The sequence below is a fragment of the Montipora capricornis genome, chromosome 10 (assembly GCF_036669925.1).
Source record: "Montipora capricornis isolate CH-2021 chromosome 10, ASM3666992v2, whole genome shotgun sequence".
In the NCBI taxonomy this organism is placed as follows: Eukaryota; Metazoa; Cnidaria; class Anthozoa; order Scleractinia; family Acroporidae; genus Montipora; species Montipora capricornis.
In genome coordinates, this window is record NC_090892.1 from 8024663 (window position 1) to 8051781 (window position 27119).

At 40.2% G+C, this 27119-nt stretch overlaps 2 protein-coding genes across 2 annotated transcripts in view; one reads left to right on the top strand and one right to left on the bottom strand.

Moving 5' to 3' along the window:
* Positions 1–226: 226 nt before the first annotated feature.
* Positions 227–25442, top strand: LOC138019426 (WD repeat-containing protein 76-like). Its single transcript, XM_068866214.1, has 15 exons — positions 227–543; positions 3114–3164; positions 5516–5611; positions 7062–7135; positions 7624–7756; positions 8395–8493; positions 9688–9740; positions 10354–10507; positions 17102–17260; positions 18192–18319; positions 19211–19318; positions 19631–19777; positions 22086–22142; positions 22966–23068; positions 24765–25442. The coding sequence occupies exons 1-15, from the start codon at positions 361–363 to the stop codon at positions 24918–24920; spliced, it is 1701 nt and encodes a 566-aa protein (XP_068722315.1). The 5' UTR covers positions 227–360; the 3' UTR covers positions 24921–25442.
* A 437-nt stretch (positions 25443–25879) lies between these two features.
* LOC138019425 (DNA-directed RNA polymerase III subunit RPC2-like) overlaps positions 25880–27119 on the bottom strand; it is a 46038-nt gene continuing 44798 nt past the window's right edge. The window contains exon 50 of the mRNA XM_068866213.1: positions 25880–26024. Within this exon, the coding sequence (XP_068722314.1) occupies positions 25892–26024 (133 nt within the window). The 3' untranslated portion in view covers positions 25880–25891. The remainder of the gene's footprint in view (positions 26025–27119) is intronic.

Sequence of the window (27119 nt, forward strand, 5' to 3'; positions counted from 1 at the left end):
TGTCGTCATCACGAGTACTATCGATAATTCCCCAGGCATCCTCCCACATTGGACAAGTCATTCATTTAGTCAATTTAATTATCTCACAAAACAGTAATTTCGATATTTTTTTTTAATATAAGGTAGTCTTAGGAGTTTCCTCTCCAAATATTTTTCAAATCAATATTCTTTTCCCATATTTGCTCGTGGTCTGTGAGATACTGAACTATTACTCAGCAGGGGTGAGAAGGTAATTCATTGAATCATGGCCTTGTTAATTGGCGCGAAATTCCCAGCATTGTCGGATCTACCAAATGAATGAATAGGATAGCGATAAATTAGTCTTCTCTCGAATTGCATAGTTTATCGTTCTGTACAGTAATGGCCAAGAGAAAGAACGCGGGAAGTTTGCCAGAAACACCGAACGCAAAAAAAACCAGAGGAGTTAGTGTCGTTCTTGTAGACGCGTTGTCTCCAAGTTCACATGCAAAGCCCACGGATACAGAAAGGAAAACGAGAAGTGGCCGTGGTTCACTGAGAACCTCGGCTTTTAAAGTTTCTGAGGTAAGAAAGCGCTTCTTTTCATTATCTATTTGGCAACCATCGCCTTCTTTTCTCAAGGACTTGGAACAATCGATAAGCAACCTCGGCGCAAGTTAGGAATTTCATTACGTAACCTTTATTTATCAAAAGGGTTGCGGATTAATTTTACGGTATCAACTTGAGAATGCAATATGGCTGATCTATCAACCTTTCCAAGCAGTCTAGAGTAGAGACCCACATGCTATACGTCAAATTGCAAGTGACCCTTCTCCAAAATGGCGGCTGAAAATTCAAATAAGTTAAAATTTCAAGCAAATGCCAGAATAGAAAGAGCACCTTTACTTTACCTAGTAACCCTGCAAAGTTTCGGCAAATCAGGTTTAATATCAGCTGAGAAAATGAAAGTTGAAAAATGAAAAATTTAAAGACGTTTGTATGATTAGGGGTATGGCGTATACCCCCAGTCATACAAATGTCTGTAAATTTGTCAAATTTCAACTTAATTACATTTTCTCAGCTGATGTAACACTTAAGGACGTTCGCGCCCAAAACGTTCCCACGTACAGATTTTTGTTAAACTTGCCACGCAGAAAGGTAATGATGTACTTTTGCCAAAAAGGCAAAAAAAATGGGGGGTCACCGTGCCCATTTTCGAGATCATGAGGTGCATTTTTAGAAGGTTGCGTTACTTTAAGACGCTCTTAGCTTACAACTGTCAGCAATAAAAAAGCTACATGAGTGAAATTTAGATCAGGTAAACATACTCAGTTCAACATAGCTAATATAACTAAGTTAACCTTTGCAACTGATGTCTTTTTGAAATAGACCTTGAAAAACGATACATATTAGTCTAAGAAAGAAAACTTCGGTCGCACGAGAGCATAAAAGGCCAAATATTTGTAACTTCTCACATACAGATTTTTTTTTGTTTTTTGTTGAAATGAACAAAATCAAGAAAGGAAGTGATCTACGGAAAGAAAAATGGGGGTCACCGAGCATTCAAGAGAGTAAAATCGCTGCGAAGTTCTCAAAGCGATTGTCTATTCGCACTGTCACGCCATTGCGTGACATTACCGAGAAGACCTGGGTCCATAGCTATCCCATGATGCCACATACTTTCATGTTCCATTCTTGTGGAAGATTTTTGCGCCTTTAGCATCGTGTTAATACCTGCGTGGTCTACGATGCATGACGTGTGCGTGACATGTGCAAAAAGATGCGCAGTAGCAATGGGCGCGAACGTCCTTAATACGCTGAAACTTTGCAGGATTACTTAAGTAAAGGTGCTCTTTCTATTTCTGGTATCAGTTTTTCAGTCAGTTCAATTTTAACTCATTCAAATCTGTTGCCGCCATTTTGGAGAAGGATCTATTGGTGGGAGGCACGGGCTTTAATAAGAGCTCTATCACTGTGCCGTCTTCCCAGGATCAATGAAACAACAGAACAGAACAATCTCAAATGACCAGAAGCAAACCAGTTGAAGCAGGGGCTTCTAGGATCACAATTCTCAAAACTAGTTGTCAGAGTGAATATTGATTATTTGGAATGTCCGGATGTCAAGACAAGCACCCTGACCACTACGCTACAATGCCTCCACACGGGTTGTGGTCAATTGTCAGTCTTGAGGAGTATGCATCTGAGACAGATGATTCCCCTATTCAGGGCTCAAAATTGCGACCAATACGGTCGCATTTGCGACTAAATATTTCCCTTTGCCACTAAAATATCTGGTTAAGTCGCAAATTTGCGACCTTCGTTCTTTCGAAATAAAAGGATTGGCAGTTGCCACTTTCCTGCTACTTTTGCTAAATTATTTTGTTTCTCGCTGTGAATTTTCTCTGAAGGTAGCGTAATTGTATAGTAATTTAGCTGCGATGTTACGTGCACAGCTCCATTCCTTCGATCATTCGCCATTTTCAGCAGTTTCTTTACACACAAGTATTGCGGGCTCATATTTTTTTGCTAAACCACTGACAACACAATGCAGCGCGATGATTTTGTGACTAAAATTGCGAAATTGCGACTAAATTTTCCTATCTTATCGCAAAATGCGACTGGATTTTTTCGTTAATTTCGAGCCCTGCTGAGTATTATATAATTATTATTTAGCCAGTTTTCCTCTGGACACTAATGTAGGTCATGTAAAATCTGTTTTTTTTAGCAATTTGATACACATGTTAAGAAAGAGGTACAGAATAATATTCTTCCAAATTTCTAATGTTAAATTCCATCCCTGTTAATAAAGGATATCATATCTTCCAGTTATCACAATCACTCCCTTTATGTCAACTTCATACACCTATTTACCAGTACTTGAATAATAGAAGAACCAATCAACAAATCTTCCAGTTTATCACGTTCACATTTATTTTCATTGTTTAGGGCACACATGGAGTACGCGGGACTGAAAAAGGCTGCCAGCATGCCTTGTAGTTGTTGCGTTTGCAAGTATTAAAATATACAGAAGTTTCTACCATTAAAAAAATACACATTACACTCTGAAAGTTACCTTTTTGTTTTCCTTACTCTAGGATTCATTGGTAGCTACATTATATTGATGCAGGAACAATATCTTGTGATTTGTCTTATAGGAGTCTTCAACCAAGGAAAGAGATCTTTACCGCTGCTCACTCACTAATGGAGTAAGCTTTAGCCACTACAGTAAACACCCGCATATAAGAACAAGTGGATTAAGAACATTAGGCTGAAATTTGGCCAATAAAGTGCCATATGAATAAGAACAAATTCAGCCTGATAAGTAAAACATGTTCTTAATACAAAGGGAAAGGGTATTAAGATAAGAAAACAGTACAGTATGTAGTAACTTATATCAAAGCACATGTACTATGGTGTTCAGGACCATTACAAACTATAAAATATATTGCAAAACAGCATTGTATGTTAATTAAACCTTAAGTAATATTTAACTTGAAGAATTTCTTAAACCAATTTTAAGAACATTTTAAGAACACTTTCAGGCTGAATTCTCACTAAGCACTCCTCAAATGAGAACATGATCAGCCTTAAACCTGAAAAAAGTGTTCTTATATGCAGGTGTTTACTGTGTCAAGGTTATTTTACTGTTTTTTGAATTGCCACTGTGATAAAAAAAATCTCTTTTTTATCCAAATTTCAAAATTAAGTTTGCTGAACACCCAGCAAGGGAAGGCTTGGCTTTAATGTGAGCAACACACTATTATTTTTATTCAAAAGTTTTGATTTCATTTTGATTTCATGATTGATTAGTCAGTGTGTTGTAAATACCTACTTAATACCTTCTGATCATGTCAGTGGCAGCCAAATATGGCAGTGTCTTGAGCAAAACTTAAAATTACAAGTCTGAGTTGTAAAGATGGTTTGTAGTGGTCTTCAGCATTTGTTTTTTTTTTAACCATTTCCCCATCCTACCTAGCTCCCTTCCAGTAATTCCATCAGTTAGACAGGTGCATAGGGGCTCATATTGGCTGGGATTAACAGATTTTCCAGCCACAGGGATGGTATTTAATCTAATGGCCAGCTGGGCACAGATAAAGCCCCTTGCTTGCATATCCCAAGCACCTGCCTCCTGTTTAAAGGCCCACCCACATAATTATTTCGCCCAAAAGTCATTGTGCACGGTGACTTAATTTTGTGCAACATGAAATTACAAAAATAAATGACATGTTGTTTTTCAGATGATTTGCCTGAGTGCATTCAGCCAATCAGATCATGCCTTTGGACATGCCATCATTTGAAAACAAAAACGAACAACCGCAATGACTTTTGGGCAAATGTAACCTGCAATCAGGCGTAATTTTCTTTAGACAGGGCGGAAAAGGTACACATGTACGCCTGATACAATTTCTTAACGAGTCGTCTGCCGGTAGTCCAGAATCTGGACCTTACTCTGATTGACCGAAAAACAATAGAGCTCTTGGAGCCTCTCTCCGATTGGTTACAGAATTGCAAAAAAATCGGTAAACAACTTATCAAGTTATGGCCGGCGAGAAGGATTTGAACAGGAATGATGTTACACTGTACTTGTAAGGCTCTGTTTACAGCTGCTGTTGCTTTGACTTCAGTTTTTTTTTTTTTTAAATTCTTTAAAGGAAGGGCAGAGAGAATGCATCCGAAGTTGTGGTATTAAAGGCCTTTGGAATATAATTATTTGGAAGCAACAAGTTCCAAAAAGAACAGAAGAGAACTTTAGTGCTGCCACTTTTGGGGAATCAGCCAAGCTTGACAGAGAAATTTGACATTGTTTGTGGGAGCGCTGAACAATGGTTTAGTGGCACACATATTACTGTTAGCATCTTTTATTGTCACCTCAAATAATCAAGTTTAAATAAAGTTCATTGTACTGTTGATTGCGCCTGATGGTAACATGAAGAATTCGGCTTTTTCTCCGATTTCACCTTGAAATGCTTTGTTCCTTGATGGTTTGAATAGAAAGTACGCCTGATCACAGGTTAGGGCAAATGTTGACCTTTAAGCAAAGCAGTTGGTTAAGATTTACCAGTATCTGGAGAGTTTATAGAATACCACTAACATAAGAACTGAAAAACTTACAAAACATACTGTAGTAGTCACTGCCTGAAGTGAACATATCATTTAACTGTGAATTTAATAATATTACTATTAAAAGATGAATTACCTGTGGTAATAGAGCGAGTATCAATCGAGTGTTGTAAAGCCAAAACCAAAAGTAATTACTTTGGCCAATCAAAAGGGATGGAGACAATCCAGTAGACCAATCAAAACTCAAAGTAATTACACCTAGCCAACACAAAGAGCAGGAAAATGTGCACGCGCGAACCACCATAATTTATTGGTTTTGGTTTCACTTCTGATTGGTTGAAAAAGTGGCACGAGAACTTTGCTGAGTGAAGTACTGCAAAGCCAAAGCAATTTGCTAATCACTTTTGACACTCAATTGAAAACTACTCTACAGTACATGTTTTATATTTAACACTTGTTTGATTTTGTATTGTCTAATGACTTTTTAACGCCACAGGTAGATCAAAGCAGTGAGTTGTCAGAATACGAAAAAATGCGGTTGGAGAATATTCGAAGAAACAATGTATTCTTTGAAGAGCTGAACTTTAGTCAGGTATCATTGTCATGTATCAAGTTGACCACACCTTAGTATACTATCGCTCTTAAGTTACCAAATAGTACTTATAAATTATTATTCCTGCAACAACCCTGGGTTAGTTTGTTCAGGCTTGTTTGTAACTGCATACCGGTAACTTGGATGGATCTCTCCAGCAGCAATCAGTAAAATCGTCTATTCATCCTAAATATAAACCAAAGTGCGTCTTGACATGTCCTAGGTTGAACCGATGACCTTCCGAACATGCTCCACCACTGAACTTAATTGGAGACTTGTGGGAGGCCATTAAGGTGGCTGGAACCACCTGAGCCACCGCACACCGGTGGCTCGGTTGGTTGAGCACCAGGCTGTCACGCGGGAGGTCGTGAGTTCAACTCTGGCCGGACCAACACTCAGGGTCTTTAAATAACTGAGGAGAAAGTGCTGCCTTTGTAATTACATCTGCAAATGGTTAGACTCTCTTGTCTTCTCGGATAAGAACGATAAGCCGGAGGTCCCGTCACACAACCCTTCAATGTTCATAATCTTGTGGGACGTAAAAGAAACCGCACACTTGTCGCAAAGAGAAGGCCATGTAGTTCCCGGTGTTGTGGTCTGTCTTCTGTGGTGTCATGGTTGGGAGGGTAAAATGCACGGAGAGGGCCGTAAGTTAGAGAACTGTAACAGGTTATTACGTCCCTCTTTAAATTAAAATAAAACAAACAAACAAACCAGTTTCACCACTTTTAGATACCTTGTTATTAGATAGGTTACAACTACTATACTGTATCACGTAACAGCAATGTTATGGTACCATATGAAACACCAATTATTGCTTTATAACAAAATGTGCCCACTATTGTGATATAATAGGTTACCATGGCAACATGAGAGCTCTCCAAAAACACCCTACATTTAGTCTTTATTAGCTTGTACATGTATCTCAAAAATGAAGTCGGTGAACCCCATTTTTTATTGTAGAATAGTAATAAGCAATTATTAAAGATGGAATTGAATTTTTCTAAACTTTGTCAATAGTTCTACCTCAGATTGCTAATTGCTCTTCTACAATAAAAAATGGGAGTCAGCGAGAGGTGACACCTTCCCCCACCCCCCCCACCCCCCTCCTAAAAGTAGTGATACTGGTTCTATCCACCTTAAGTGAAGATGATTCCCGGAAGCAGCCCCATTGACATCTGAAAATCATCTGGCGTGAGGTAGAGTAAAATCTAGAAGTCACTCAGTTAGAATTAAAAGGGTTATAGGGAACATAGTTTTTGCGACAGTGGACCTATATACTGTACATGTAGATGTTATTGTCAATCCATTCATCCCTGCAAAATGCACAAGTCTCACTCTCAGAATTGAAAACATTTGGTTGAATTGAGGCACCTCATATTGAGCTAGGTTTTTTAATACACATGTGCAGTGCCATTGAGGAGGTTATTATTATTTTTTTGCCCTGTAGGTTAAGCTTGAATTGTCATCAGGGGGCTCACCATCTACTCCAAAAGTAAAGCAAAGAGGATTGTCCACTGGCAGGTGATTTTCATAGATACATTGTACTGTCAACAATCCCATGTTATTTTCCTTTAATGGAACCTGTTCTAATGTAGGAAGGAATGTGGTTATTCATGACCTGATTCTAGATTATTTTGCTGTCTTAAATTGCTGTCACTTCTTTGTTATCGTCCCTGTCATGTTCTGACAGAAGTTGCATTGTACCCAGTACATTATTAATTCATAATTATTAGTCTTACAGGTACATGTACACAATCCATTTGACAAAAATCTCACAGATTTTTCCTTCAACTGAAGCCGCTCAAGTTTAATTTGTTGTGTTAATTTTTTCTAAAAATAATATCAAAAATTAATTGTCATAATTCCTGGACTATTTGGCATTTCCTTTGGATGAGAAACAGGCACCCAAAATTGGTTTCATGAAGGAATAGAATGAGGCCTGCTGAGTTGGGTTTCTGGAGCACTTAGCTGTCTATCAAATTTGGTGTCACTGTGGGTATTTTTTGTAGACCCAAGAAGAGTCCACAAGCTTCACCTTCTTTACCCACACGACAATCACTTCGCTTGCAAAAGAAGGACCCTTCAGGTGCTGATTGTCATGAACCAAAAAACCACACTTCATTGCAAACTGTTGATGAGCATGTAAGTGCCTCTATTGAAAATTAATAGTTATTAAAAATGCATGATTGTGTCATCTAGCTAAATTGTGGAGCAGAGCAATAAAGACTGAAGTGATCTTATTGCTAAATTCATCTCTTACCTTAGTGTTACCTTCAGCCTAAGGGGAATTTTTGACGTTTGTCTTGTTAAGTGAATTTTTCACGCTGTAGAAGGCAACAAGCTACAAATAACTTAAAAATGTTAAAAGGAAGTTTATACCTAGTTATCTCTGTAATTTTATATTACTAAAATAATTAATATGTAATAATAATAATCATTATTAACCCATTGACATCCAAACCAGCCGAAACCGGCCAGACTTAGTATTTTACTCTGTCTAATGCCAGACGATTTTACTCGTCAATGGGGAACCCCTGGGAGTCAATGGGTTAATGATAAAATTGATAATTATTCATCACGATCAATTAATAAAATTGTTATATTAATTAATTAAAAAATTTGAATTTCATCATCTTTTCTATGTCCTTGTATAGAGATTTGTAGTGCCTGTTTTAGCTGGATTTTCTGTCTTTGTCCAAACAGATGAGTCGAGATCCTGATATTTTGAAGTTGCAGGTAGTACTGTATATCCATGGGTTTTTCTACTTTTTTTTTTTCAGCCACGGAAGGCTGGACCTTTGGAAATGATGCCTTGGAACAATGTTGATGAAGCGGATTCCCAAGACCTAATTGATGAATTAACAGTATTAGCGAACGTGGTATGTGGGAATTTAAAATTCACCTTATGTTGTGTGGTCGTTGTTGCTCTCTCAAAACACTTTCACACTGTGTTGAGTTTCATCTAGCTTCTATTACTGTATAGCATTCATTTGGTTCTTCCACTATAAAAGTTCACTTGCACTAGTTTTTTTTTTTGCGGTCTTTTTATTGCTGCAATGCTCATCAAAATGATTGTTTTGGGACACATCCATTTTTATTCATTTAATTGGAAGATTACATGTAATTCTAAGGCACAGCTATTTTGAACCTACAGGTACAATGTTGCAATCCCCAAGCCTAAAACCTGGAATCCGGAATCAAGAATAAGAAATTCGGAATCTGATTTAAGAACTTGAACCAAAGTCACTTAATTGGTTTACATTAATTTGCGAAACAAAACGAAACAAAATGATACAGATTGAAACAATCCTAAACATTCATTAAAGCTGACTTAGGCCTAAGGTTACCTTTAATGAATGTTTAGGATTCCTTTTTCATTTCGTTTTGTTTTGTTTTGAAAATTAGTGTAAGCCTTTGGTTGAAGTTCTTATTATATCAGATTCCGGATTCCGTTAGCGGATTCCATTTGCGGATTCCTAGTTTTAGGCAAACCCAGTAACCCAATTTTCATGAGTGTTTGACCTCATGAAAGACCCAACATTGTTCTGGGGATTGGGGGGTGCATTGGTCAGTGGAACTGTACGTTTCTCTGAGAAAAGACCCAGGAGGGGACTCCCATATAAAAAGGGGAGGGATGCTCGTCAGAAATTTTAAATTAATCCCCTAAAGGAGACCAATCTGGGCGTGGCCCAGGCTTTTTTTTTTTTTTACTCCTAAAGGAAATATACACTTCTACATGTATATTTCCTCGCGCAACCCTAAAGGAGACCTTCACGGCTACATAATTATAATGGCGTTTTGCCCAGAGCATGCTAAGTGCGACCAAACTCTAAAATTTACAGCCCTAAGAGAGAAGACAAGCATCCCTCCCCTTTTTGTTTGGAATTCCCCCCCGGGACAAAGTTTCCCAAATGTCGTGGCCAGGATTGTTGATTTACCCCCCTATCCTTCCCAGGAAATTTATCTCACTCATTTTCTCAACATCAAAAAATCTACTTCAAAGGAAAACTTAAACTTGTTCCCTTGGAATTATAATAATTTGTACTAATAACTGGTTATTATTATTTTTTAAGCTACACAATGAAAATTTGAAATGCGAGGACATCAAGAGTAGCACTCTAGAGAGGTTCGTACAGTGTAGCTAGTTGGCCCTTTAAGGGTTATTTATAATTATTATGGGCAGTGAGGACATCTCTCTGCCCATTGTATCTTCAAATTGAAATGAACAATAAAATTATTTTATTGTTAACCCTTGCACCCCCTGAATGGGCTCTCATTGAAGAGTAAATTGTCTGATGTTATTGGTGGTTTCAATAAGCCTGGCAGCTAATGAAAAGTGTCAGACACTTCACTCAGAGAGGTCAGCTGCTTTTTTCCCTAAACTGAAGTACACAAATGTAAGTGTAAGTAGGGATACAGTTAAGGCACAATGACGAGAGCACTCGTCTCGCGTCAATGTGACCCAGGTTTGATAACCAGACTTGGCATCATTATTTGGGTTGAGTTTGTTGTCTCTGTACTCGGCTTCGAGAGGTTTTTCTTTCGGCACTCCAGTTTTCTCCTCTCCTCAAAAACCAACCTTTGATTTGATTTGAGTGTCCCCATGTAATTAGTGCCTCAGCACTGAGTACACTTGAAATTATAAAATTAATAAAGTTCAATTTAGTAGAGACTTAGTTATGGAATCACTTGACAAAAATTTAATCCAACATTAGCCTCTTTTTCTTTCGCTTTAACAGCTACAAAGCGACTTTGCAAGGCCTTAAAATCAATGAGGATCATGTTGTTAAGCTTGTTCCAGATAGGATCTTTTCATTGGCATTTCACCCAGCAAGATATAAAACCCTTTTGTTTGCTGGAGACAAATGGGGTAAACTAGGAATTTGGGATGTGGTAAGATATTATTACATGATGGTTTTAGAGGGACATGGTTTTTCAGTGGACATAGATATTTTTCAACACTTTCACCCCAAACTAACCCCCATTGACGAGTAATATCATCTGGCTTAGACAGAGGATAATCTGTGTCACTCTTAGGGTGGAAGAGTTATTTAATAACTTCTCCTTCAGGTGGCTGGTTTGTCGGATGATAATAATTATCTGCGGCTGTCCAAAAAATGAAATTTTGAGAACAGTCTCTCATCAAAACATGCCAGCAAGCCAGACAGGGGTTTGTTTATTTTTTGACTATCCCTAACCCTTTAATTTTCATATTGTGCAAAAACTGCTCATACATGTAGCAACTTTTTTGTGAACAGCATTAGTGAAGAGCCTTTTAATGTATCTATCACTTGATTCTACATGTATAAACAAGCTTGTTCTTCTTCAGTGTAAAATAAAAGTTGAAACTCTTGCTGGCTTTTTTCTGCTTGCTTTGTCTCTTCTCAGTGGAAATAATCAGAAGACAAGTATCAATACAGACAGGTTATTGCGTAAGGAGTGCCATGTGATTTTACACGTGACGTGAAGCAGCCAATAAAATTGCATAAAAATTAATGGGTGGGTTATAATATTATTATAAATTATAATAATATTATAACCCATTAATATGTGTAAATGGCGAAATAGTAGTAATGTCTCAAGCAAAAAATGAGGTGTGGACTTGAATTTCTACTGTACGCAATAAGTGAGTTAACTTTTAGTTAACACCTGTGTCGCAAATAGGGGTTGGGTGCTCAAAGATCTGGTACCAACGACCCAAACCCAGGTCGGTGGAACACCCCATAAGCCTGCCCTACCCACAACCCAGCCACGAGCCCTGCCCACCATGCCAAAAGGACCTCTGGGTTGGACAACCCGGAGCAATGGAGGCTCGTGGCCACTCAGCCACAGCCCCCCAATGGACCAGACCTGAGGCACCCAACTCCATCTAAAAGCGACGTCAATGCACTACCTGCTAAACCAACTGACTGGACACCTGGGTCAGAATGCCAATGGGTGTGCGGATATACCGTTGGTAAGCATCGCTCGACCACCAGCCTAAAGTCTTGATGAGGTGATCCGGAACTCCCCGAGCCGCAGCTGTAGGGGCCGCACCAATCCGGAATCTGTGACCCGAGTAAGAACCATGATATCCCCCTGAGTGTAAAATAGGCTGCACCATGGATGACAGCCACTGCCGAGTTAAGGGACGACCGTCCGCAAAGCAAAACAGCGACCCTGGAGTTGCAGTCGCAGAGCCAAGAAGTTACCAAGGGCCCCCACTGGGCAAAATAATACTGTTACCACGGCCTACGTAGATGACACAGCCAACGCAACTGGGGTCAGTCTTAGAGGACTTAATGTGGACTCTAAAACAAGTAGGATCCACCAACGCATCCGCTTGTACGTCACTAACCACTAGATGGATACTGGGGTCAAATGAATAATTAGTGGTAAACTCGCCTGCACACAAGAAACCAAAAAACCCCAGGCAACACGCCAGCCAGAGCATGACATGGTCATGGAACTTCAAGTCTAAGGAATTCTGAATGATCTGAAGGAGATCAATCGTAATCGGGAGGCGAGTCGGGGGGACGAACCCGGTATACGCTTATACCCCTCAATAAGCACTGCAGCTGTAGATAGTTGACCAGGGGATCAGGTAAACTGTTCTCAATGTGAAGGGACCGCACTGCACTGAGGTATACCTTGATGGATGGGTGGTGAAGATTATCGGCCGACAGGGATGCAAAACGCATAAGTTACTGTTCGTCGGCTGGCACAAGGGCCCCCTCTGGACTCAAAAGGCCCTCCTGACGGCAGAATTCGGCATAGCAACTCTGGGCGGATAAGTAAACCCGACTTGTAGATGGAGCAAGGCCCTGAGTGAGGAAAAAACTGGCATCTCGCTGTCAGGAGAGCTGGAGGAATTGGTGGTGGAGTTTCCGTGGCTTGTGGGGCCAGGTGCCGAAAGCACTGCAACTGGAAATGACAGAGAGAATCCGCAACAAGGTTAGCTTTTCCACGAACTGATGGCGCTGTAAAAGAAAATAAATGGCGCACTGCCAACAATGCCAAGTAACACAACAAAACCATTAAGAATGCGTCTCTGGAGGTACCTGACGACAATACAGCCACCATCGACTCGTTATCACATAGGAATTCGACCCGCCGCGAAGACCACTGAGAACCCCACAAATGAGCTGCCACAACAATCGGAAACAGTTCCGTATAAGCAATAGATACATGTGTAGAGGTTGTTGTGAAGCCGACCACGCACCAAAAAACCACTGGCTGTTGAAAATCGCTCCAAAGCCCAGGGAGCCTGCAGCATCTAACGAGACTTGGAAGTCAGGGAGAAGGGCTCAAGCAGGCATCAACAAGAAACTAAGACCATCCCAGCTCTGAAACAATTCCTGCCACCAAGTCAGGTCCAAATGAAACGCCCGGTTTAGCCGAATAGAGTGGTTGTCATGCCTGAATGTATATAACAAGTTAATCATCCGGCAGAGAAATGACCTCCCCTGAGGGGCAATCTTACAGACATGGTGGAGTTGACCAATAAGGGACTCTAACTGGCAACGTTTGCAGAAACGCTTAGCGGACAATGTATCTAACAGAGCAATGATCCTCCCCCTTCTCCACCGGCAGCCGGGCCTGTAGTGTTGTTGAGTCCAGCTCAATGCCAAGGATGGATAGGCGTATAGTGGGGCCCTCCAGCTTACGTGACTGAAGGGGGAGACCGAGGATGGAGCACAGCCGGATGCACGCCTGCAAGTTGTAGTGACAGACCAGAGAGGCTGGCGGACCCAATGTCAAAAAATCATCCGAGTAATGCAGGGCTCGAAATTAACGAAAAAATCCAGTCGAATTTTGCGATAAGATACGAAAATTTAGTCGCAATTTCGCAAATTTTAGTCGCAAAATCGTCGCGCTGCATTGTGTTGTCAGCGGTTTAGCAGAAAAATATGAGCCCGCAGTACTTGTGTGTAAAGAAACTGCTGAAAATGGCGAATGATCGAAGGAATGGAGCTGTGCACGTAACATCGCAGCTAAATTACTATACAATTACGCTACCTTCAGAGAAAATTCACAGCAAGAAACAAAATAATTTTTTCATTTATTTATTTATTTGTTTATTTTAGCAAAAGTAGCAGCAAAGTGGCAACTGCTAACCCTTTTGTTTCAAAAGAACGAAGGTGACAACAAGTCGCAAATTTGCGACTTCTCCAGATATTTTAGTCGCAAAGGGAAAAACTTAGTCGCAAATGCGACCGTATTGGTCGCAATTTCGAGCCCTGTAATGACGAAGGAAATCAACCCCATAGCTATGAGTCAGTATCCATTCAACCTTGTCTGCAATGGAGGTAAAGATGTATGGAGCCAAGCGTAGTCCAAAGGGAAGAGCCATGTCCATGTAATATTTATCATGCCACTTCATGCCCAAGAGGGAACGATCCTTCGGGTGGATGGCCACATTGCGGTAGGCGCTCACCACATCGAACTTGGCCATAAGAGTTCCCCGGCCCCGAGCCATAATGCCATCGATAAAAGAATCAACAGTGACATACTGAACTGAAAATAAAGGCTTGTGGATGCCGTCGTTGACGCTGTGACCCTCGGAAGATGAGAGATCAAGAATCAAATGCCATTAACCAGGTGGATTGTTCTTTGGGATAACCCCAAAACGGCTGATGTGCAAATCTGGGAAAGGCAAGGTAGTAAACGGGCCTGCCACCCTCCCGCACGAGACCTCTGTCTCGAGGTAGGCATCTATATGACTGCTGGGTGAACAAGGGCAGAATACATGTTAGCGGAAGCTGAATGCAAGGAAACTGATGACGCCTCAAAACCAATGTGGAATCCCTCCCTAAGACCAGTAAGAACGTAGGAAGCTGCTGCCTGATCAGGGTAGTCACGCAACTCCACTTGAAACTGGGTCTATTGCAATGGGGAGACTAAATGTACAAGGGCTGATGGAGAAAAAGAATGAACTGGAACAGGACCGCTGGGTGTACCACCTGAGCCTAGACACAACAAAGCCTCTGAGCACGGCATGCCACGCTATAGGTCAAGCAAATAAGAACAATACTATTTACACTATATACACAAGAAGTAAGAGGGAAATATTTCCACTCAATAACGCCCCATTTGGCAGGGGAGGGGGCAACAAGACTAGGGTTGTGAAAGGGGCAGCTAACCTGAGCTGCAGACATGGTGGAAGCGGCATTCCCCAAATGGCCAACGGCAAAGCCCATTATTCCACGAGGTGCAGTGAGGGGTAGGAGAACTGTAGCCTCGACTAGTAGACGCCATTGTAGATGAAGAGCCAACCAACTGCTGATTGGGAGAGCGTGCTGGAGACGGCAGATAAAAATTATACAAGTCCAAGTTCATCTTGGCCCAGTCCGTTGCACCAGTTGCTGCCGCATCCCTATGAAAGGCCAGATCATATTCCAACCACGCCCGATTTGGAGAATGACGAGCCGTTTGGATTATCACCAGTTTGTATTTTGTGTCTGGCCATCGATGAGGGTGAGCTGCACACATCACCACCTGATAAATTGTGAGAGCCTCCATCCAAATCAGAATATCCGAAATTTCGTCGTCTAAAAAGGTATGTGTTCCTGATCCACTGCGCGAAGGTTGGCCAACAATAAGTCCGCCAAGTCATTAAACTGACCACTGGTAATTTTAGAGACCAATTTGGCAGGGATTGGCGCATGTCCCGGGCCTACAACAAATGCTTTCTCAAGAGATGGTGGCATAAACGAACTCCCTAAGCCTGACGAAATGTTAGCATGAGCCGACATAACCGGAGAAGAGAAAGAATCCACGAGGCAGGCCAAGTTGGAGCCAGAGATGGCAGGCACGGGAGGGAATGTAGAAACAGATGACGGTAACTTCAACGTGCCTGATGATGCCGCATAAGAGCCAGCCACAACCATTGCAGCACTGGAGCTAACACTCGAAACAGCCGGTGAAGCGCTTGATGCAGGAGTAGAGTTGTCCCGAATTGCCGCAATAATAGTGGGCAGTGAATTCCTGAGGGCTGTTGTCACGGCCGATCTCATCAGAAAGCAAGGAGGATGTTCCCACCGTAACCACCACCAACGCTGCAGACGATGAAGGGGAAGAAGTACAAGCGGTCGAGACGAAACCAGCCACCAAGCTGTTGTTACTGTAGTTGAGCGTGGAAGAACCATGACTGACTCACGTAGATCACGAAAAAACGAGCGACAGCACATGCCGAGGAGACCAGGAGAAGATACAAAAAACACTACACATCTAAGGGAAAAGACGTCCGACCAACACGATGTCTATACGACAATAAGAAACAGCGCAAAAACTCGAAAAGAAATACTTGAAAGCACCCGAGCGCCAACACACCGAATGCTGAGCCGAGCAGAACCACAAGGTCATGCGAAGGCGCATGCATAATATGCAAAAGAACCGCTGACCGCTTGAACTGCCAGAAGATGCCACGGAAAAGCCCCACATGCAAATAACATGCAAAAAAAAACGCTACAGGCACACCCCCAAAATACTGATTAACGCTAACGCCACGCAACGCAACACCACACCACGCCACGCCACGCCAGACAAACTGTGCAACTTGCTCCTGGTCATTAACTAAGTTAAATTGCATTTAACCCTATGTAAACCTATATTCAATGTGGATTAATTGCATGAAAAGCTTTGAAATTACATCATTCTCTTATTAATTTTTTGGTTATTTGGAATATCAATCCCTTCTTTCAGTCAGGAAAAAATTTCATTAAGGGAAGATTGGATCAGTTTTGGTCCAGTTGTGACAAGCTGAGAACTTTACATATTAATTTTTCACTCTTACCTGGCAGTAAGGCAAAGGGTAGGAGTTAGTTTTTGTATTTTAGTGGGAATGTCATCATCTATTTATTAATTCAGTATGCTTTGGTGTTAGGTAAACCTGTCTGTGACACTATTGAAAATTTATGTGAAGCCAGCTTTGGTTGTTGAAATAGTCTTTAATTTTGGTGTCTTAACTCCATCTACCCACACCCAGAATGGTCAAATTGAGTGCTACACAGGTATCATAATTATTGACTTGCATTAAGTGTCTAAATATCAGACCATTATTTTGATTGGCTGAATGTTCAGTTCATAAATAATTTTAGTATAAACCAGAACAGTGGATAGCGTTGAACGCGGGCGCTGATTGGCTCTTCAAACTCCGAATATCCTGTGCTATTTACCTCCAAGCAACTCGGAAAAAAATGGCGTCCCGATTTGCATCCGTGACAAGTGAAGAAAACATCCACATTAATTTTTTGTGCTGTATATTATTTCACTGATTTAGTATATACTAAAACAACTATTCACCTCATTGTTGGTGGCTAGCATTGGATATCCACTGCTAGCCACCTCCACTTCAGTGAATAGTGTTAAATATTTATGATGCTGTTAAGGTTGACGGCTGATCACCTTTTTTTTCACTTGATGAAGTGAATTAAGGGTTCACTCCAATCCCTTCCAAAGAGCAAAACGGGGGTTGCAACCAGCTTTAACCAGATTTTGGCGTTTTAGGGTTCGGCAAAAGGTGAAGATGGTGTGTACCTTTACGAACCACACTCTCGTCCAATCAACTGCATGTCATTTGACCCAAGCAACTGTGGAAAGCTATATACAGCAAGTTATGATGGAACAATGAGGTGCTGTGATGTCACCTCAGGCATTTTCCAGGAGGTACAGTACAGTAAACTCTCTTGAAATTTGTTTCCTTACCAGTCTTAAATTCCAATAATTATTAAGTCTCTGCGGTTCTGCAAGGAATTATTGGACAAGGACATGAAACATTTTTGCTCATATCCCCGGTTTGTTTCTAATAATAAATTGTCAACTACACTAACTGCTTTCAGTAATTACCCACAGCTGATGAAAAGGGTAACATTGGCAACTTCACCCAGAGAAGTCAGCTACTTTTTCCTTAATTAAATTGAAGTAATTAAAGGCAGATTCTTTCAAACTTAAGGTTAAAATTCATTTTGACAATGACAACAGTTGGGTACTATACTCAAACCAGCCGTCAAGACCGGTAATTTTATAACTAAAAGAAATATTTTTATCAGTAAGAAAAATTTGATCTGTTTGGATCTCTCAGCTGAAAACTGAATTGCTAGAAGGTTTTAAGGAATGATTTGTCCAGCTCTGTTCTTTGAACATAATTATTATAGGGCATGTAGGTGTTCAAGGGTTTTTTGCTTTTATGCTCCCCTTAATTATTTTTTATTAATGTTGTAGACATACATGTATAAAATATGTGTTGGTTAACACTTAATTTATTATAATTATGTTGGCTTATGTAAACACATAGCTGTTGGATTACAGCATTTCAGAAACCTTTTGAAAGCACCACTAGTTACCACTGCAAGCAAAAGAGGCACCTTTACAAAAACTGCCTCCTATCACAAACATCATGTAGATTTTAGCTGCCAGTTGGAGGCAATCTTCAAAAAGCCCTGTATACTTTTCCACGTTAGTTCTCAAGGGAAAAAGGATTATTTATACTCAGTCTGGTATTTCATACCAGCTTTTGAAATACTGTCATCATTTGATTGTATTTTTCACAAATTGCGAATGTGAAAGTCAAAAATCACTTTATTATTATCATCTTTAGGTTTATACTTTTGACGATGATGACTCCACCCGGTTTATGTACTTTGCCTTTGGTTCTCCCAGCACAGACACCATATTAGCTGCAACTGATACTGGATACGTGTTAGTGCTTGACACAAGAACAAATGGGTAAGAGGTGATAGGATGACAGTTATTGAAACATTAATGGACTTTGCCCTTTGCTATACTGTATGCCACTGCAATGGAAGCAGGGGTGGCTTAGTCTTAGGGGCATCCTAGGTCATTTGAGGTGTGAATGGGTTAAAGTCCTCAATAAGTCTTGGAGGCAAAGTGAGGTGAGATAAGTTAAGATGAGGTGAGGTAATGAAAACTAGAAAGAAACAAAAACCTAGAATTACGACAAAAAGCGAAATCCTACGCATATGCTGGCACAAACATAGCTAAAGGATTGATTAATTTACAACAACGTGAACTTACATCTGTGTCCTTTAACGTTAAGAAGCACTTTGTTGTTCCCTAAAGCCGTTAGAAAGTACCGTAAGTAAATAAACCATAATGAAAGCATGTAAGGTCTAAAACTAAAGTTTACTTGAATTCATGGAAAACAAGGGATCAAAACTGCTTGAAAAACCGTGCAAAAGCAAAATACGCTTCTACAAATCTGGGATCCACAATAGCTATGGTCCGGATTACTACCATGTTCACAGTTTAATACGCTGTAACACAGATGGTCAACGAAAAACTCTCAAAAAGGTCACCCATGAAACCAGTTGAACTTCAGTTCAACTCCTTTTTACACCTCAGGTCAGCTAGAGAGTCTTTTAGGAGATTAGTAGGACTTCATTTTCTTTTGTGCAAGGAGAGGAATCCATGGACTACCTTATGGGAGGTCTTGGGTCGAACCTCTGCTGGACCAACTCAGAATAATTCAACCCCTTTTTCATAATGTTCTTTCCCTCTCAAGGGAAAAGAACAGTAAATCATGATCGCTTGTACTCCTTGTTGATATCATTTGTTGGGCCTATCAAGCTTGACGCAGTGTTCTTGGCTTCTTTTCAGCAAAATGAGCCTGGCAGAGCAAAGTTATGACCTTCATAATAAAACTATCAAGTGCATCGATGTCCATCCATTAAATAAAAACCTGTTTCTTACCTCCTCGAATGATGGGTAAGCAGCTAACACAATAAAATTTGCAATCGTTATTGTTGCCGTAATAACAAGTGCATAGCTAGGGGGGTCCTGGGGAGCCCGTGACCCCCCCTTTGTAAGCCTTTTTTTATGCAAACAACCTACAATATTCAGGTTGCGAAAACGCGAGTACCCTCTGTTTGACAGTGTGACCCCCCCCCCCCCCCTTCCCCTTTGAAAAATCCTGGCTACACCCATGATAATGTTCAACATTGTTTTGTTCAACTCTTAAGTACATGAATGTACATGTAACCACACCAAATATCTCTAAACTAGCTCTTTCAATTTTAGGGTTGTTGCTTTCTGGGACGTGAGAAATTTAAAAAACATGAATTCAAGTGTCAGTGTTTTACAGCGGGGCCGTGCTGTGACATCTGCTTATTTCTCACCACAGACTGGCAGTCAAGTGTTGGTTACCTCGATGGATGATTTAGTCAGGTGAGTCCCACGGCATAAATTCTGCTATTTCCCTCCTTAATAATATAACTTTATTTTTTCACAATAATGTTTAACGCTGAATAGCTTGTGGGGTCGTGCACAAATGAAATGAAATCGAATTAATACATATCAAATTTTACAGTGTTCGACCCTAACACTTGCCTGATAGCCTGGGGCAAGCAAAATATATCTGTGGGCAAGTAAAACAAGTCTAAGACTTGCACAATTGGGCAATCAGAATTTTTGTCTACCAATATTTTGCGGAACGATTTGATTTGCAATGAAGAAAGTAGCTAGTAATATGACGTAGTCACCACAAACACAATAAAAAAATAACAACATTACATCTCTTTGCTGTCATTTATTTTCTGTTGAAGGTATGTTGGTGCAAACCTCGAAACAGATTGGAAGAAGGAACATGTTCATAGCCGCATCTTTGTCCATGCGCAAAAAATGTCCAATGGAACCCAGTTTTCGCACGGCCAAATACGCTATCGAACAAGCACATAAGAAAATTTTATCTTTTGTCATGCAATTTTAACCAGCTTTGAGTAAAGAACATGGCATTTAATTCAAAGCCAGCTTAATTGCAAAGAGATACATGTATACAATCATGTAGTCAAGGAATCTCCCTTGATCTCTTATGGAAAAGGAAAATCGTTTGAATGTATGCTTTTCAAAGCAAAATTGTGAAGGCTACTTGAACACTATAGACACTGCAGGAGTCACTTTGGTCTGTCGAACCCAATTTACAAACATTTTACTCAAAATTGACATTTTTACAAGCCTCCTTTGAGTTTTAATGAGCCTCAGGTCTTTAGAAGGTGGGCACCCAAAAAAACAAAACTGCATGGTTGCCCACAGGGAAAATTAGTAAGAAAGTACATGTAAGTGTCAAACACTGAATTATATTAGTTCCTGAGGAGAGGGGAAAACCGGAGTACCCAGAGAAAATTAAAACCCCTTGGAGCAGAGTAGAGAACCAACAAACTCAACCCACATGTGAAGCTGGATCTGGAAATCGAAACCTGGGCCACATTGGTGGGAGGCAACTACTCTCACGACTGATCCATCCCTGCTCCTTGATTGTGTCAGCAAGAACAGTTTTACCAGACATTACCAAAACTGTTTATTAGTACCATGATCTGAGTAACAATTATTGTGAAAGTTGCTGAATATTAAATGGAAACAACCAAGTGTGGAAGTCATTAATTGCCTCTAATTGAACAGCATCTCCGTCGATTTAAAAGGTGTCCTTCATTTTTCAAGGAAGCAGGGATGGTGCAGTGATGAGAGCACTAGCTTCTCAGCGTTACAATGTGAGTTGAGTTTGTTGGTTCTCTACTCTACCGCAAGAGGTTTTTCTTCAGGTACTCTGGTTTTCCCCATTCCTCAATAACCAACCAACGATTTGAATTTGATACGAGTTGATTTGATTGGTGCCTTAGCACTAAATATACTTGACACTTAAATAAAGTTAATCATTATTATTATTATTATTATTATTATTATTATTATTATTATTATTATTATTATTATTATTATTATTATTATTATTATTATTATTGATTATGAAAGTTGTGATTGTGGCGTTGGTGGTAAGTTGTTTCAGTGTGTTGTCGGGTCAGTTGGAAGGATTTATTGAAAGATCTTGGGATTGCTGATAGGGTTAAAGAAATTCCTTTGTATGTAACTTGCCCCTAAAGTCTCACCCAATGAATAATTTTTGCTAAAATCTATTTGGGGAATTAAGGGGCAGCTGGCTGTATTGTTGGCACGAGAGACAAATTAACAAGCGTCGTCGCCGCATGGAGAATGGGGAGGGGCGCAGTGTATTTCACAGCACCCCAACGCAGGCCAAGAAATTAAAGGAGGAGCCTCGTAGGTGAAGGAACTACAGATGTTAAAAAAAAGGGACTTTACGGTTTACGTATGATTCTCAGATCTGTTAGTTAATTTTGAGTGAAATGTTTCCAAGAACTTTCTGATCACAACAACAATTGAACCATTGATTTTTGAAAACCACATAGCTGAGCTAAATATGTTCACATTTTGTGCGAGAAAGGTCAACCAACAATATTTGGTTCTGAGTTATGGTTGTAGTGCACGAGTTTCCTGTCTCAATAGTTACCGTTTAAGCTATCAGGTAAAACCTCAATGTAATTTATACTATTTGCCTAGCTTTTCAAAATACACCTATTCTTGGTCTCATCCAGAAAATAGGAGTAGGATCCTTCATTTGACAAATACTTATACTGTAAGTTGCCTTTTGGTGACCTTTCGTTTTGTTTTGTTTTGTTTTTCTCAGCATAAACCAAGTTGACTCCTCTGGAAAGGTTTCATCCACTCCCAAATGCTGCTTTAGGTAAATTGTTCAGAGTTTTTACATTTCTTTATTTAAGGATACCATTCAACAAACACTGACCGGTCATCTGACTACTGTGATGGAGGTCATGGGTTCAACTCCGGTCACACCAAACTCTTGGTGGGGGGTCCGTAAGTAATTGAGAAGCTGCAGTTGTAATCATAATTATTATCTAGAAAGGGTTAGACTTCCAAGTCTCAGTTAAGGACTATAAGGTATAGGCTCCAGCTCACAACCCGTGTTCATTTCTTGGTAAGACATTAAAGAATCCACACCCTATTCACAAAGAGTAAGGCACGGATTTCGCATTGTTAAAGTCTGGCAAATGTTGCCATATCGACGTGGCATCTCAAAGTGCTCATGGTGTGTAAGGTCACGTTTGGGAGCCAATACAACCATAAGCCAAAGGGAGTTTGCCGAGTGCTGGGGTTCTAGACATACGTGTACATACATCTTCAGATTTACAGCTGTTTTTTCAGTTGCAAACCGTAGGTCTCCTTGCAAGTCTGTAATTAATTGGATGGTCTTTTGGATAAATGGCACGCGGCCTTTGGTCGAAAGTTACCAAGCCTGTCTATGAATCGCACTGTACATGCATATTTGTTTGTTGCGTTGTGTACTTTTCGTTGTTTGACTACATTACTCTACTCCTAACCAACTTACCCGTAGAATGGCCAGAGTGAACGCCAAAAAGGCGTCTTGTTCCAATTGATTACCACAAGACTGCTGACTTGTTTTGGCCAATTCACTGAATTCACAATCGTAGAATTTTGCAACTTAAATGGATTTTTTTGAAGTTTAATCTTTTTTTCTCACTTTCCAGGCATTGTAATCAAACTGGCCGGTGGTTGACAAATTTCCGCGCAACATGGGATCCAAAATTTGATTCCTACGCTGTTGTTGGAAGTATGAGATACCCAAGACAGGTAACAAATCGAACCAGTTGGTGGAAAGGATCGCTTACTATCCTAATCGTGGTCGGTACTGTCTGAAACGCCCACGATTTTTCCAATGCAATATATAACTGGCAAAAAGGGAGCCAAGAGATAACGAGAACGACGGAAGCAAGATATTCATTTTGATCTTCGTAAGCGCATTGTGTGTGAGAGAGAAAGAGAGTGTGTGTGTGTGTATGTAACGAGGAAATTGTCTGGTTTGATCTTCGTAAGCGCATTGTGTGTGAGAGAGAAAGAGAGTGTGTGTGTGTGTATGTAATGGGATGTCTGGTTTCGCCACTGAAACGGTGGTCGTTTCGCTCAGGATAATTTTGGCCAACGTTGAGTTTTAAGAAGGATCGATTTAGAAAACGTATTAAGAATAAAAAGTAACAACACTATCCGACGTTTCGGAGTCAGACATGACCCCATCAAGGTTAAACTGTACTGGAAAATTCGCAATTTAAATATAACGGGCGTTAGAACAAAACAAAGACATGCATAAATGGAAATTAAACGATAGTTGAGTTAGTTCGCGGTGTTTGAGATGACTTTCAATCTTACGATTAATAAACAAAGGTAATACAATACGGACGGTTTTTCCTCGCTACGTGAGCGTCAACCATCACTAAATAAGCAGTCAGATTCCATTCGTGCTAAAGTTTTTGTTTGACCTTCGCCTTTTGTATTCTAGCAAAACTTGTAAATATCTTAGTGTCAACTATCGTTTAATTTCCATTTATGCATGTCTTTGTTTTGACCTAACGCCCGTTATATTTAAATTGCGAATTTTCCAGTACAGTTTAACCTTGATAATGGGGTCACGTCGGATAGTGTTGTTACTTTTTAACGTCGAGTTTGTTAGAGGAATAAAGTCAAGCAGCTTTTTTGTTTGTTTCTGGCTAGTTTTATGGGTTTGGTTGAGGTAAGGATTAGATCTAAGCCCAGATTAAAGGGTTATGATTAGGTCAGGGCTAAAACTGTATGTAAGAAGACTTACCGAGCACATCAGCGGAACTACCGCAGACTGGGGCGGAAAGACCGAAAACCTCGGCATTTGAAGAATGGTTCACAAGACGTTATTGGAGCTATTGTATGTATAGACCCCTTTCAGTTTATTCCCAATCTGGAGGACAAAGCAATAAGATTGTTTTGCATTTGAAAGGTTTGTTTTTCCCCGGGGACAGAACAACTATTGGTTTGTCCTCCAGAGTGGGAATTAGATTGTAAACTCACACTTTCCAAGTCGAGCGACTTGGAGCATAGTTAATGGTTTTGAAGCTCGGCAAACATCAAAGGAGCAAGCAAAGATGCTAAAATTTAAGTTGGAAAGTCCACGACCGTGCACAATCTTTTGTTTTGCGCTCATACACTATTCACGAATTACGTAACCAACACGTTTCTACTGCTTAGTTCCTCAGTACGGAGTAAACAACTATTGTGTTTTGTGCACGGTCAAGGCCAAAAAAGAGAACAAAAACCTACAACAAAAAAATTTGTCGGGTTTCATAACCATTCCCCTCTATTAACTATGCTTGGAGTAATCGCAAAAATATTACTGTAACGGGAAATAATATTTTTAGAGAACGTTCTCGTAGCCGTCGTCGTCGTCGTCCTTGCTTAAAGTCTCCACTGTCCATTATCTTTGTAGCACATGTTCTTAGCTCCTCTCTTGCTTTTTTTTCAGATCGATATTTTCTCTTCGGAGATGAAAAGTAGCGCTCTAATGCATCTTACACACGAGAACCTAAGCTCGATCAATTCTATAACTGTCTTCCATCCTTCGGTAAACAAGCTTGCCGGGGGAAATTCAAGTGGTAAAGTTTTCTTGTGGACGGAGTGATGCTGCATTGGATAAGAGTTATTTGAGAGCACAGAAGCGAGAACATCGTGCATTGGTAATATTGCCGTGGCAGCTGTGTTGGGGTTCGATTTTTCGCATCACTAGAAGTATAAAAAGGAGCCAATGTAATGTCGGCAATGGCAGCTGCGAACTTGAATGTTATGCATGTACAAAGAACAAATCCGATTACTGTTATCGGAATTTCTTGAACTTACAATGAAATTGGAATAACAGACAGCTATCATAAGTTAGCTTACAATATTACGATGTGTTCACTGAATGAAGGTTACCCTTTTTATCATTTTTCATGTTTGTTTTAACTCGTTCTCTGTGACGGGCCAGGTTTGAATTTCTTGGTCGAAGTTTATCCATTTTAGGTAGGGAATCACTAGAGTCAAAGTTAACCTTCTCCCTGATTATATGTTTAGCTCAGTAGCACTATTGTGTTCGGAAAGTATAGTAATCTCGAAGCAATAACATGAATAATCCATAAATTAATAAAGATCACCCCTTTTAAAATAATTTTTCGTGATTGCTTTATTTCTTTTAAACTCGACATCTCCCCTGACTGAAAGTGCCTTTCACAAATCTTCATCAAAACTTATCCTTCTTTAGCGCAGACAATCACCAGAAAAGCTAATGTGGACGTTTTTTTTTATGGAACGAGCAAACCAACTGGATTGCTGAGCATGCCTCCTCCCCCTCACCGAAAAAGGCAGCTACGACAGTGAGCAATTTCGACTCAAGAGCTCTAGTCCTTTTCTTTGCGCGTTACTGACAGCGCACATTTCAAGGACTTTTAAGCCAATTACACTTGTAAGATTCTTTACGCGTAATGACCAAGTAAATTCAGTTTATTACTATGTACTTCAATGAAAAAATAGTCGCCGGATGTGGGTTGTCTCGAAGACCGTCTTGAGTCATTTCTGAGTGGCCTCCAGTAGCTGTGAGGAACGTGGCTTGTCTAAGTATCATTCATCCGTGTAATGTTTGAGTGAGAGTCGCGGCACAATGTTCATGGCAAGAAGTTCTTGGAAGAGAAGTTTGCAAGCGTAAGGTATCTTTAATGTTGAAATATTGTGGGACGATGAACAGTAGTGGCACCTGAAATGTATTAAAAAGATGGGGAAGATCAATATCCAGCTTTGAAACGGTTTTTCAACTGATGATTTGCATCTGATGTCATGGCGTCCATGTTGCTGTTCAGAACAATGCAGGAAAATGTCTTATGAGAATTTGACTCTTATTATGCAAAACTTGTGGGGCCAATCTATAGGTCACTATTGAAAGATCTAATATTCAGCTTGATAGTGAGGAAGTGAGGACAAAAACAATAGAAACACGTTGGAATGAATGCGAAAATTATTTACATATCTTCCACTTTCCTTTGTCTTTGTCCTCACTGCCTCACTATCAAGCTGAATTTTAATTTATCGAAAAAGGCCTATTGTTTTGTACACTAACATGGCCGTCTCATCACGTGATTGCAAACCAAGAATTGAGCGCTTGGAAACGAACTGATAGTCATCATTTTGACCAATCACAAAGCACGCAGACGAAATCAGGTACATTGAAGCTACAAACTTGCTGCAATCTCGTCCTTGGGAACAAGTTACGATTGGTAATACTTTTGCTTTCAACGGCCGTAAAGGGCAAGGTTAGAATGCCGATACCAAACAAATCCAAGATAAACCCTAAAGCTGAGACTGGCGACAGAGGTCAAAGGTTAAATATGACGTCCTTTTTGCTGGTTTTCAAAGAAAACAAAAGAAAACGTTTGCATAATAATAGTGTTCAATTCCCGGATGATTGGGTTGGGGCACCAACATGCCCGCCGTTTCTTTGTTTAGAGGCACAAACATGGCGGCCGTGACGTCATGTGAAAACCGAGAATTAACTGTAGCAAGTCACTTTGAGATCATTTGCAAAACTATCACTTTAAAAAGTACGCTTTCCATGCGTTTCATTTTTGGACCCTCTTTTCCAAAGTGAATCAGAGGCAAATCGTTGTGAAGTTGCACCCAATTCAAACCCTTTGGGAACAAAACGTTTTGCCCCAGGTATTTCCAAATCACTTAAATGTGAATGCTACATGATTTCAGTTGATTTGCAGTCTCCCCAATTAGCAGAGCACTCGTGCTCGGCTGAATGACCATGAGATATTATTATTATTATTATTATTATTATTATTATTATTAT

What these genes read in the sequence shown, in the direction of transcription:
- LOC138019426 (XM_068866214.1), top strand. Translation starts at nt 361, where the DNA reads ATGGCCAAGAGAAAGAACGCGGGAAGTTTGCCAGAAACACCGAACGCA. An exon ending in AGAGGATTGTCCACTGGCAG is followed by an intron (nt 7,136 to 7,623) that starts GTGATTTTCATA and finishes TATTTTTTGTAG; the next exon opens with ACCCAAGAAGAGTCCACAAG. An exon ending in GTATGAGATACCCAAGACAG is followed by an intron (nt 23,069 to 24,764) that starts GTAACAAATCGA and finishes CTTTTTTTTCAG; the next exon opens with ATCGATATTTTCTCTTCGGA.